At 53.7% G+C, this 12,737-nt stretch overlaps 3 protein-coding genes across 6 annotated transcripts in view; 1 reads left to right on the forward strand and 2 right to left on the reverse strand.

Annotated features, from left to right (window-relative positions):
- Nucleotides 1-2,637, reverse strand: part of SPECC1 (sperm antigen with calponin homology and coiled-coil domains 1) — an 87,881-nt gene extending 85,244 nt beyond the window's left edge. Inside the window, exon 1 of the mRNA XM_032130009.1 lies at nucleotides 2,536-2,637. The gene's annotated coding sequence lies outside the window, so the exon portion shown is untranslated. The remainder of the gene's footprint in view (nucleotides 1-2,535) is intronic.
- Nucleotides 2,638-2,829: 192 nt separating this feature from the next.
- On the forward strand, nucleotides 2,830-6,733 carry TIMM22 (translocase of inner mitochondrial membrane 22). Its single transcript, XM_032130017.1, has 4 exons — nucleotides 2,830-3,109; nucleotides 3,481-3,677; nucleotides 4,667-4,739; nucleotides 5,811-6,733. The coding sequence occupies exons 1-4, from the start codon at nucleotides 2,884-2,886 to the stop codon at nucleotides 5,885-5,887; spliced, it is 573 nt and encodes a 190-aa protein (XP_031985908.1). The 5' UTR covers nucleotides 2,830-2,883; the 3' UTR covers nucleotides 5,888-6,733.
- Nucleotides 6,734-7,568: 835 nt separating this feature from the next.
- ABR (ABR activator of RhoGEF and GTPase) overlaps nucleotides 7,569-12,737 on the reverse strand; it is a 38,058-nt gene continuing 32,889 nt past the window's right edge. For all 4 annotated transcript variants that reach the window (XM_032130013.1, XM_032130014.1, XM_032130015.1 and 1 more), the window contains 4 exons: nucleotides 12,200-12,334; nucleotides 11,837-11,942; nucleotides 10,044-10,191; nucleotides 7,569-9,880 (listed from right to left, as the gene is read on the reverse strand). In XM_032130013.1, the coding sequence (XP_031985904.1) occupies nucleotides 9,791-9,880; nucleotides 10,044-10,191; nucleotides 11,837-11,942; nucleotides 12,200-12,334 (479 nt within the window). In that variant the 3' untranslated portion in view covers nucleotides 7,569-9,790. The remainder of the gene's footprint in view (nucleotides 9,881-10,043; nucleotides 10,192-11,836; nucleotides 11,943-12,199; nucleotides 12,335-12,737) is intronic.

Below are 12,737 nucleotides of genomic sequence, written 5' to 3' on the forward strand. Positions count from 1 at the left end.
GGTGGGAATGAGTGAAAAAGAATGGACTCTATTTAATTCTTGTTGACTTCCACCTTCAGCCACTTCCTGCCTTTCAGAAAAGACTCTGGAACTGGCAGTTTGACAAAATAAAGTTAAGGACTGTGAAAACTTATTTTTTTAATAGCACTGCTAGAGTGTCTTCAAAACCTGGGAACTCTAAAACTGAGACAATATGCAAAACCAGGATTTCTGACAAACCCCGCATTATTTCCAAGATTTACCCTGTCTGGAGAATACTGAAGTGTGGGAGTCACTGAGTCACTGTAAAGGTCAAGTGAAACGCAATTATTCAGTGTCGCCATGTGCTGCCCTCTGCTGAAAACAGACACCGAGCTCCTTGGAGCAGCACAAAAGCTCGGGATCATCTGCACCCCCTGCTGCCGTCACACTCAGCCGAATTCAAAATGTTTCATTTCATGGGGCTAGGCAGGGTTAAAAATAACCTAAGCTCTTGCACTGGACTGAACAGCTCCAGGAGAAAAAAGAGCGGCTTCAGGGACAGCAGCCAGGGACTGGAGAAGGAAGAGGATCGGACGCATGGGCTGCACACTCTGCGGTCATGAAGGTTCACAGGCTTGTGAAAAAGAAACAGCTGAAAGTTTCCTTTGAACAACTTGTTTATCAAAGATGTGTTGAACTCTCATATTTCCTCTCAAATCCTTAATCCTCCATCTGATTTCACCCACACGAAAAATCTGTTCAGGCAGATGAGATTGTTCAAATACTCAGGCACAAGAATTTGTTCGTATGTAGAACACGGAACAGCGTGAATGGGAAAAGGAGGAAACTATTAAATATCTAAGGGGGGGGGAATAACACATAATTCCATACTAACATCTATAAATAAGTATATTTTATATAATCATATTTACAAAATATTTATTAAAATATTTTATTTACAAACAAATAGTAACCCAGTATTTTCTCCAAAACTCAGGAAAAAGGGAAAGAAAGTCAAAGCAATATTTCAACTATACATATAAACTCTCACTGCTGAAATTGCCAATCCAGCATATATGGTTTTTTCCCCTTAGGCCTTCGGAAATTAGGCTTTGCTGTGTGACTTCGAGATCAGCCCAGCAAGGTTATTTTGGATCAAGGAGAAGATTGAAATCTTAAGTTCAGGGTTCCTTAGGGAGATCATCCTGCCAGCAACCTCCCCTACCTTGTAAAGATCCTGCGGTAGTAGATTTAAATGAAGTGCTTTTTCACGGGTTTTGACCTTAAAAAAAAAAAAAAAAGTGTGTGTGGGGGAGGAACACCCCTAAACAATCAATTTAAAAAACCCCAAGGACATAAAAAAAGAGGGAATAGCAGCGGGCAGGTGGGCCCTGCTGGTGCAGCCAGTAGAGGGCAGTGGGATTTAGAGGAAAGTTGTTGAACTTCGTCTAGTGAAGTATTTGAAGTGATAAAACCATCCATTTAAATCTTTACTTGAACCTACCTACACTAAGACATAAGCAGGACAGAGAGCAAAGGACAAGAGTAAGAAAGAAAATGTATTACTTTGGGATCTCTAAAAAGCTGTGTTTCAGGATATCAGGAAAATTTCGTACCAACGCATCACGTATTCAAATTTTTAAGCAATTTTCAATTATTGAAATACAACAATTCCACGCATCCTATTGAAACCAACACGGCTGTTTCTCACGGGTTTAAAAACCTATGGGAACTTAAAAATAAAATAGAAAAACATCAAATAAGAAGAGAGGTATTTTTAAGGCAGACCTATCGTCACTTGTGAAGATGAAAACTGGTTCTAGTCCACAAGAACAAGAAAGTAAAGCAGGTGAAGAAAAAAGCAACACAAGCAAGGAATGTAGATTTTTAATGCGCACTGTGCCTTGGTTACCAAAGGGAAAAGCAACATTTCTCACCTTATCACCAAACACTACAAGCTTTCCAGAGCCAAGGCTCCTGCACGATTTGACACGAGCCAAGTTTGCCTTTTGCGACGGAAAACCCGATTGTGGATATTGTCAGAGCCCTTTTGAGCTACGCACGTCCTGAAGGAACACCGCTGCTCTACGCCAGAGGAGAGCGAGCTCTCCCCAGGGAGGCAGCCGGGGATGAGCCGCTGCTCCGCTGTGTCCGCCCGGCCCGTGGCACAGCGGGGACACCTGCGCCAGCCTCGGGTGCCCTGGGCTGTCCGGAGCTGCGGGCACGACCCGCCCGTCCTCCCGCTGCCCTCAGAGCCCCGCGGGGGCTGCGCCTGCCGGGCTCGGCTCCGGCGGGACACTGCGGGCACAGGCAGCGCCCGTGCGGGACCTGTTGCCCTCAGACACCGGCGCGGGGCCGGAGTCAGCCGTGGGGAGGCTGCGGGGACACGGCGGCGACACCGCGACACATCAGAGCTTCCCGCTCCCTCCTCGCACCTCAGCCAGGGCACAGGGACTCGGTCCCGCACTGCGGCACCTCGGCGCTCCCCCAGCACGGGGCTGGCCCGCGCGAGGCTGCCGGTTCTCCCCAGCCCAGCCGGTCCCCCCGCGCTGCCCCTCGCCTCCCGGCGCTCACCTGCAGCCGCCGCTGCCGCCGCGCTCGGGGATGCTGCGCAGCCGGAGCTCTCACCTCACCTGCACCGGCCGCACCGGCCGCCAGGGGGCTGGCGCACGGCACGCCGGGCAATGTAGTCCCCGGGCAGCTCGGGATGGCCAATCCACGCTACCCGCCGCGGAGCATGCCGGGAGCGGTAGTTCTCCCCGACGCCGCCGCCGCGAGGCATTCTAGGAGATGTAGTCACAGCGCGGCGGTGCGCGGCCGGCGCCTCGCCGCCGCGGAACTACAACTCCCGTGCCCTCCCGCCGCGGCACCTGGAGCGGGCCCGGACGCGGCGCCGAGCGGCTGTGGGTGTGCGAGCCCGGCATGGCGGCCCCACCGCCTTCAGCCCCGGGAGAGCCGGCGCCGCCGCCGCCGCCGCTGCAGTACAGCCTCCTGCTGCAGCACCTCGTGGGCGACAAGCGGCAGCCCCGCGTCTGGGACTCCGCCGCCCTCGGCGGCATCCCCTGCCCGCCCAAGAGCGAGGAGCAGAAGATGGTGGAGCGGGTCATGGAGAGTTGCCCCTTCAAGGCGGCGCTGGCTTGCGTGGGAGGTGCGGCGGCTGGAAGGACGGGGCAGGCAGCTGTGGGGTGGTTCGGGGGTCCCTCTGGAGTCGGGAAAGGGGCGGATGGAGGAGAGGCTGCAGCCCCCGTGTTTGATTTTCCTTCTAAGCCTCGTCCGGTGCCTGTGACGTGTCCCAGGGAGCGATCTCTGTCTGCCTTCCTTGGAGAGGCACAGGTGCTCATGGCCTTTCCTCAGCACAGCACAGGCTGTCACAAGTGTCCATAGTACCAAGCGATTCCTGCCCCTGTCACGGTGCAGCGCTCACAGGCAGCGGGACAGGAGCAGAGCCGCTTCATTGCCTTCGGGGAATGTGCTGCTCCAATCCAGCCATGTTCATTTCATATTGTTTATCTTTTGCAGGATTTGTTCTGGGAGGTGCATTTGGTATCTTCACAGCTGGTATTGACACCAACGTGGGGTTTGATCCCAAGGATCCCTATCGCACTCCCACGGCTAAAGAGGTGCTCAAGGACATGGGGCAGCGAGGCATCTCCTACGCCAAGAACTTTGCCATCGTGGGTGCCATGTTCTCCTGCACAGAATGCGTGGTAGAGTCGGTGAGTGGAAACCTCTCAACCATTAAGAAATGTTTTCTTGTATGTACTCTTTAAAAATCTTTTACTAGATGCAAGTAAGTACGTATATCCCCTTTGCAATAGGGCAGTGGAATAGGCTACTTTGTTCTTTTTTGGCCAGCAAAGCTTTTCAGCTTTGGGATCTGTCTTCAGAGCTGCTGTTCTCTGACAGAATGAAGATCTCTTTTGCAATAGCAAAGTCCTTTTCACTTTAAGTCCTGAATGTACTGGCAAGCAGAGGCATTACTTTTTAAAACCCTAGCTACAAGTGCTTGTGTAAAACGTCAAACTGTGAGTTGCAACATGGCAAAAGTTCCACATGCAGAAAGGGATCGTTTGATGAAAGTTCTTGAGTAACAGGCCAGTTTTCATCTGTCCCCTACAGCCAGAAATGACCTTGTGCAGCTCAGTGGTAAATCTATCATCTGCTTTTTTAAAATAGGAAAATTACGCTGTTATGAATTTGAGTCCTGCCTTTTAATTGAAAGTCACAATTACTTCTTAACTCATCTAGAAGAAAAGTGCATCTGCTTGCACAATGGAGCAGAACAAAGAGATCTCTGCACTGGTGAAAATCCAGTGTGTCCTGGCTATGGAAATAGTCCATCTTTGTCAGCAGGTGCTGTGACTCTCACCTGGGCCAAGGACCAGCTGCATGGCCGGGCTCAGGGCTGCTCTCATGTAGTTATTGCCCTTTTAAACTCAGGGCTGTGTTCTGGGGGCTGTGCTGGCTCACCTGAGGATCCTTCCCACAGCACTGCATTGCACCATATGGTTTTGTCTTACCTCTCCCACTTACCTGCTCCTTCCTCTCCTCCTGGCCCTGCAAGTTTGGGAGTGCAGGGCCATCTGCTGAGAGCAGAGGGAAGAACATCCTCAGCTGAGAAGGGGATAGAAGGTCGTTGCTGTTAGCACAGATACTGAGTGGTTATTCCGTGTTTACTTGTTGACTCTGATTTCCAATTCCACAGTATCGTGGGAAGTCAGACTGGAAGAACAGCGTTATCAGTGGCTGCATCACGGGAGGAGCCATCGGCTTCAGAGGTTGGTGGTGCCTGCTGGGAACTGTTTCTGTGGTAACTGTGACAAACCTTGAATTTGGTTATGCAGCACACAATGTTCTTAGAGGAACACACACTGCAAACCTCTTTGCATGGGGTTGTGGTGAATGTGAGAGCCCGCTTCAGACTGGCAGAACTGCACCCTCGCTTTCCTGTCAGCTCCAAGGATGAGTGTGGATAAGGAAGGGTTGGTCATACAAGACAGTGAGATTGGAGGAAAATCAGCAAAATTCACTTGAAAGAAAAATCAGATGGTGGTGGCTGTCCAGACTCTTCTGTGGTGTCATGGGAGAGAGCCAAAAATACAGAGCAACTGAGAAGCTCTTGTGTTAGCAGAGGTCTACTTAGCTCTACCGTTTCACTGTCTCTGCTACTCTCCTTTGAAATTAGGACTAAAGAACTCTACTTTCTTCTTTTGTACCATGTGTAAAATGCTTTTCTCCTTTCTCATGTATCAGTTCAAACAGACAATTCTACTTACATGTGAAAGAGAAGGAGCACGGGGGTTTTGGTCCAGCAGCACTAGTGGGGACTTTCCTTTAGTGATAACAGCATCTGGGAAAATCCCCAAGTAGGAGAGAGCTGCTCTGCTCATCAGAAATATCAAATTTCTCTCACCTCTCCTTAAGAAAAAACCTTGTCCATGGAGCATAAAAGAAAAGAAAGCTCTTGCAAGTGCATCTAATTGAGCTTGTTAAGTTGTGTCTGTCCTCGACCTAATCCTCTTAGAGTTGTCAGAGCAGTGGCTGCTCTTCCTATCCCTCCCTAGTCCCACCAAGCCACTTGTAGGGCTCAGATCAGAGCACACTGAAATCAGCAGTGGCCACTGGAGGGTTCTCTTCTGTCCCGTGGGTGAGGCTGAGGACACAGCACCCAGAGAGCAAATCCTGCCGGCCCTGCCGAGGGTTGTACATCAGGCAGTGGCAGTGCCAGAGTTCCCTGGGAGGGCACTGCCAGGTTCCTGCTGGTGTGAGCTCTTTGAGCCAGCACAAGTTAGTGGGAAAAAGAATTAATTTCCTACTTTGTCTCATTGTTTCCCACCCTTGCCTTGCAGCTGGGTTGAAGGCCGGGGTGATCGGCTGCGGAGGGTTCGCCGCTTTCTCCGCTGCGGTCGATTACTACCTCCGGTAACAGCCGGATCCCTCGGGAGCAACATTCCCTGCTGCTGCTGAGAGCCTGCATCACGGCACAACCATCAGGCTTACCTTTCCACTGCCTCTGGAGTCCTGGTCAGTGCGAGCGGAGCGGCGCTGGCCGCTTTCTGAATGACTAACAGCAATCTGGCTCCGAGCCCTGGCAAGCTGCTCCAGGCAGGCTTGTGGGAGCACGGGAGGATGGAGCCAGGCACAGAGCAGCATCTCCAGGACGGATCAGCTGACTGTCAGTTTCCAGGAAACACGCCTGGACTCTGAGCTCTTTCGATCCTTTGGGGCTGATTTTGATTAAGTCTGTTGCTGGCATCAAAAGAAGGCAGGAGGACAATCTTCAAAGAGAAATGCACCGATTTAGGTTACCACATATTTGAAGGTGCTGCAAGTGTTCTAACAGTCACCAGTTTGCAGCTTGCTACTTTGTTGGGGAGAGGTAAGATCCTGTGGAGAAATAAGTTTGTTCCAGGCTTTTCTTAAAATACCATCTGAAGACAAACCACCATCTGTACAACTTGTCTTATTTCAAGTACAGAGATGAGCGCCAGATTTCTTTACCATGTTTTAAAGGGAAAAGCAGAAAGGAATCCTTAGCCTTAGAGCTGTGTGGTTACTGGCAGATGAACAAAACAGTTTTAAGGGAGAAAGAGGTTGTTGCTGAAGTATAATTCTCTGTAGCCACTTGGCTAGCCTGATGTAACCTCACTGTGGGAGTACAAAAAATCTTGCTACTGCTTTAACTGCCCCAGGCTCACCCCATTAGTTCCAGCAGTTTGATATGAGACTTAGAAAGCAGAGTTGTGAAAATAAACCAGTGTTTGACAGATAACTGGGCATTCACTCAGCACACAGCCTGCTTCCCATCATGTCCCTGTGCCACCACAGTGCCCCAGCGTTACACAGGGGCAAGTGAAGTGTTATTTCTGCACTACATTGGTGCTGAAATCAACACATCTGTTTGTTAGCTCAAGGAGCTGCTGCATCTTCGATCGCTGTTCCTATCTGCCCTCCTGCTCTTCTAACCAAGCTCTGTTCTCAGACCTCAGAGGCTCATTTTTAACCTTCATTGAACCATTCTATAAAGGCAAGCACTCCCTCTCATCTCTTTGAGGCAGTGGGATTTCAGATGCAGTGCACACACCCAATAGGGGTTCTCCCACCCACCTCCCCTCCTTTGCGTTCCCAGTTTGACATCCCAGAACAGTGACAGCCCTTGTTTACCTGGAAGAGCAGTACTAGCAGTGTGTTTTGGCTGATAGGGTGGTCAGTGGTCAGTTTGGAGGCACGCTGGCTCCCATTCCCACGTGGAAAAAAGTGGGGAGACAGCACCATGTGATCTATCAGATGAGGTTTCCAGATCTCCTGATGTCCCTTGCTGTGCCTGTTCAGTATCCTCAGGCCAGAAGCTGTGCAAGTCAGCTGAATTTTAAGCTTGAGTAATTCTAGGCTGATTAAACAGGCTGGCTCCAGACAGTCCAGGTTTTTTTCCTCCAAAATGCAAGGATGTAGCCCAAACCATAAGAAGTCTTTTCAAAGATTGCCTGGCACAACGCCTGTGCTTATACCACTGGCTTGAAGTGCAACTAGCAAGAATTCCACGACAGAAAGAGAGGAAGCTGTTCTGCCAAGGTGATCAGTTAGTGCAAACAGCAACACCACAGGGCTTCTTTTGTGCAAATATCGGGGCTTTGCATTTTTATTAACATTTTTTTTTCTCCTCACGAGGTTTTACAGCCATTTAAAGTTTATAATCTACAGAAATTGAAACAGAACACAAACAAAAATATATCCTTAACAACTTTTGAAAGTCAAATATTAATTAACAGTTCTATTCTACCTGTAGCTGCAAGAGTCCACCCCCCTCTTTTCCTTCCTGTAGGGACAAGCAGAAGCCAGTCATGGGGTCAGCCACAGCCTGTTGTGCTGGGCTGTGGGGACCGGGCCTCCAGCCACCGTCGTGGGGGGAGATTTGGCTGTACAGAGTCTCCATCTGGAATGACAGTGTCGTGGACAGAGACTTGGACACATGTAACAAATCAGACACACACAGGGGTCTGTTGTGCAGTCAGATCTAAAGCTCGGCCTCCTTACTGGGTCCAGGGCCAAGACAGACGCCTGGTTATTTCTGCAATGCTGTTTCCCTTCTGTTTAGCTGGTAGTCAAGAGGAGCAGGGTCTGGAGTGTGAGCCCTTTGGAGGGGGACTGAGACCGCCCCTCCTTGGTTGCTTTGCTGGTGCAGGGCTGGCAGGTGCTGCCTTCCCCAGGGAGGTGGCTGAGGACATACCTGGTGCATCGGTGGCCGGGCTCTACCTGGAACAGTCCATAGTTGGGAAGGTAAAGGCAACGCTGCTGTGAGGGACACACTTGGTCACTTCTCATCCATCTCTGTTTGGCACAGGAGAGTGCAGGGCCAACGCAGTTCGGGAGGTGGGGGGCTGTTCCCACAAGAACACGGACTCCGCTCACAGAGCGAAAGGTTTCGTGTCCCAACAGGTACCAACACCTACGTGGGAGTGTGGGGGATGCCTGGGGAACCGGGGACTCGGGCAGCCTGTCCTGCCTTGGGACATGGCGTGGTAACTCCAGCCATCAGCTTGGGAGGGGTCAAGGACTGGAGCCACTAAGAAACAGACCTGAGCTGGCCGGGCACGGCTAATCCAGCAGCAACCGCTTTGGGAGAAAGACAGAACGAAGCATTTCTGCCTTCAATCATGAGGGCCATGAAGGCTTTCCTCCTCCCATCCTTCTGTGCTGGTTCCCAGGCTGGGTGACCATCCAGCTGCTGCAGAGCACTTGCCTCTGGCAGACAGGCTGCCACCGAGGCAGGGCCATGTGCTGCTATGTGCCCAGTGCAGCAGAGAAGGCCAAGGAGGGACAAAACCCCTCCTTGTCCCCATGGCCATGGCAGGAATGCTGGTGCCCTGGCAGGCTCTGCCACGGGGTGCATGGCAGTGCTGGGCTGGCAGGGGTGTGAGTACCTCACCATGGCAGAGAGAACTGTACAGCAGGGACCTCCCCACCAAATTTCCAAACCGGGGAAATTTGGGACCCCATCAGTGCCAGAGTAGATGTGGGGTCAGCCCATGGTGATGGAAGCAGACCTGCCTGGCTGGCTATCCCTTCAGCCTGCTGTGGATCAGGACCAGCACAGCACCTCTGGGTCCAGCCTTGTGTGAGGGGTTACCCCAAAACGCTACTCGGAGGCGAAATCCAGCAAGGGGAGGAACCGCCATGCCACACACACACAGGCAAAGCACAGGGCTGGGGCTGGAGAGGGGACTGGCCTGAAAACACCCAGAAGAGCCGTAGCAGGGAGGAAGCAGCTCCTCTGCTCTCGTGGACGTGGGTTTGCTCGGGCCAGAGCAGGATCCAGGCACAGGGTCCAATGTTTGCACAGGCAGCGAAGCCAAAGCAGAGCTGGTCGTCACCGTCACCGGGGAGGGAAGCCCACGAGCTGCCGGCCTTGGAGCGAGCCGGTGCTGCACATGCAGGCGTGGGCAGGGGAGCTGGGCAGCAAACAGGCACTCATGGGGCACTGCAGGCTTCAGGCGAGGGGTGCCTGGTAGGAGTGAGTGGGTGGAAAGGAGTCCAGGAGAAAACTAGCCAAGGGGGAAGCCTGTGTCCACAGCCCTTGTCAGTCACTACCTCTTCCGTTGAGCAAATATACATAAAAACAATTCTTGAACACAAGAAGGGACATAAGACACGACTACTTTACAGAGAGGGCCTGGCACCTGGTGGGACCGGGCCACTGGAACGCGATTGTACAGGAGCTGCAGGCGGTACCGTCCTGGGTCTGGGCTGGTCTCCCTGGGGGGCTGTGATCCAGTCCGTGTCCCCCAGCAGGGAGCTGGAGTGTTTGCAGCTGGTGCCTTCTGCCTGCAGGCTACACGTCCGTGGAGAAGTAAAGTGTGTTGCGTTTCAGCTCGGTGAAGGAGATGGGAGGATGCTGCAGGTAGTAGAGAAGGACCTGGACCTGTAGAAGGGAAATGGGGGGTGTTACTCCAGAAAGGGAAAGAAAGAGCTTTCCCTTTCTGGAGTAACAGCTTGTAAAGCCACCTCCCAGCTTGTCCCATCCAGCAAAGAGTAACAAATCTACCCAGACAGACAGGTGAACCCCTCCATTACCCAGCTCTTACCTGAGCCATCACATCGTGGGACCAGATGTCAGAGGCCAAGGTGAGGTGTGCCTTGCTCTCCCCCTCTGAGGGTCTCAGCAGTGTTGGCCCAAAGACCGTGGCCAGATTGTGGAGAGACATTTTGTTGATAGGCTCCTTTTCAGCCACCCTGTGGGGTACAGGGAGAAAGGCAGTGTCAGCCCCTAACGCTGTTCAGGAGCGGGGCAGCAATGGGGTGAAGTGGGGGGCAAGGGCTGCTCTCCCTTCTCCCAGCAGCAGCACGGCACCTCCAGCTTTCCACTGCCCTTTGCAGCCCTCAGAAAACCCAGGTGCAGGGCAGGGAGCTCTGCCCCCTTCACGGCCTCCGCTGGAGCCGCCGGGCCTGGCCGGGAGCCCTGGGTGTGATGTGGCAGCAACCAAGCCCTCGCTCACTTCTGAGCTGCAGGGCCTCCACCCTTCCCGAGCCTGCAGGGTACGGGGAGCTCTGCACCAGCCCGTGCCCCCTGCACCCACTCCCCTCGAGGCTCCCTGCCCCGACAACCCTGTGGGAGCCCTGCCAGCACCGAGGGAACCAGGACCACAACATTGCCATGTTAGGAGGCAGCTGTGCTCCCCAGCACAGGCTGCTCGCTTGAGCCCCGGCCAGGGGAGCAGATGTGGGAACTGGCTGTGCCCAGTTCTCAGGATGGAAATGGATTTTTCCTTCTCCATCCCCCAGCATCAATCACTTTTTCTGTTTGGTTTTAGCCAAACCAGAGGAACAAAAAAAAAAGTTTCATGATGCAAGTAACATGAGCTGTGAGCCCCAGTCCCAAGCTCTGGCCAGGCTCTGTGTGCTGCTCTGCTGCCCTCCCACAGCCCTGTGCCTTCCACGGGTTTTGGGCCCCCCAGAGAGCCCCAGTCCATGAGTCCCCAGGTTCAGATGTGCCTCATGTGGGCCAAGACAAAGCCTGTCAAACCACACACTGCTGCACTCACTCTGGGACAGGTGACACGGGGTGTCACCTGCAGCTCTGGGACACGTCCACAGAGCTGACTATCCTTGGTTCTTGGCCACCCGCTGCTGACAAGTGACAGGCATTGTTGCACCTTGTTTTGCAAGGGCTACTGCTGGACTGGTGGGGAGGGACACAGAGCTGTTTTCCTGCTAAGGGGGACACTGCACAGCTCCCAGTTGATTCCCATCCTGTGCCGAGGCCAGCTGCTCCCTGCAGAGCTCATCCAACCAGCTGCACGCAGGCTGCAGCAGCCAAGAGTTCCATGTTTCCAGAGGTCGTGTGCTCCCTGCAGAGCTGACCCGGATCACTGGCCAGGCACGGCACAGACCCTCCTGGTACCATGGCCAGTGGTCCTGGGACACCAGGGGCTACTCTGGAAGGGCAGAATGGCTCCAGGATCCCCCCAGCATCCCACAGGGCCCAAGGAGAGGAGATGTGGAAAGCCAATATCAACATCAGTTGAAGGGTCTGAACAAGCTGCAGCCTGGCAGGACCCTGGGGAATGTGCCAGAGCCCAGGGAGACAGGGCAAGTGGGACACACCTGGAGCTGTACCCTCTTGGAATGCCTGGGAAAGGACCCCTCTGTGCTGCCCAACACCGAGCTGCTGTTGCTGGCCCTGGCTGCTGCCCACAGCCCTGCTCTGCACCAGCACAGCACCATCTGCCTCCAGTCTGGGATCAGCCTGCAGCTGTGCAGGCACCACAGGAATCAAACAGCAGCTCTAACTCCATTCATGTCCCATCCCCACAGCAAAGCAGTGAGACAGACCCATCCTGCACCTCCCAACCACCCCAGGCAGCCCCTGAGCCATTACCTTTTCAAGTGCTCCAGCAGGAAGAGGAAGGTGATGAGGTTGGGGTCAGGCAGCGAGCGGAGAAGGTGCATCATGCAGTTCTCCTTGGCAGCAGGATCCGAGAGGGCTGGAGGCAAGGAGAGAGAGGGCTCAGGGCAGGATCTGGTGCAGCAGCAGGACCCACCATGGCCAGATATCTCCTGGCAGCCAGTGTGTGAGCACTGGGGAGCAGCACCATGAGCTCTGAGCTGGCCTGGAGCTGGCAAGAACAGCCAGGACCGAGTGGGCTGAGCTGGGAAGGACCCTTGGGAGTCTCCCATCCCAGAGCAGGCGATGCCAAACAAAGTTTGTGCATCAACGCCTTCCCCATCCCCAAGTCCTTACCTATTCCCTCCATGAAGGCGGGGTAGAGTCTGTCAGTGAGGAGGGGCTCGGGCAGCTCACGGAAGTACAGCTTCAACGTGCCAGCGATGGCATTGATGTCCATGTCACTCAGCATCACCAGGATGTCCTTGTTATCTGTCCAGAGAGCACCCACATGTGAAGCCTCCTGCCCTCCTTCCCCTCTGGGTCTCTACCCTCTGTGTCACTGCAGCTATCCAGACAGGCTGCCAGCTGGAGGGCAGGGACAGCACTGCTGGGATCACAGCCCCATTAGCCAGGCTGAGGCTGGGAAAAGCCGAGTGGTTCCCGCCTGGCTGGGCAACAGGATGTGGAACGATTTGCAAATGCATTTGCAACGTTTCCCTGACTCAGTGTCTCCCAGGAGCCAGCCAGGAGCGGCGGCAGCTCAGAGGCATCGAGGCACAAACAGGGCTGGGATCTCTGGGTGTTTCTGTCCCTCCTCACCCCCAGCCCCTCCCTGGACACAGCAGCTCATCTGTGCAGTGCAATAACCAAACCCTGGCCTTGCAGAGGGCTG

The sequence above is a fragment of the Corvus moneduloides genome, chromosome 20 (genome assembly GCF_009650955.1).
Source record: "Corvus moneduloides isolate bCorMon1 chromosome 20, bCorMon1.pri, whole genome shotgun sequence".
Taxonomy (NCBI): Eukaryota; Metazoa; Chordata; class Aves; order Passeriformes; family Corvidae; genus Corvus; species Corvus moneduloides.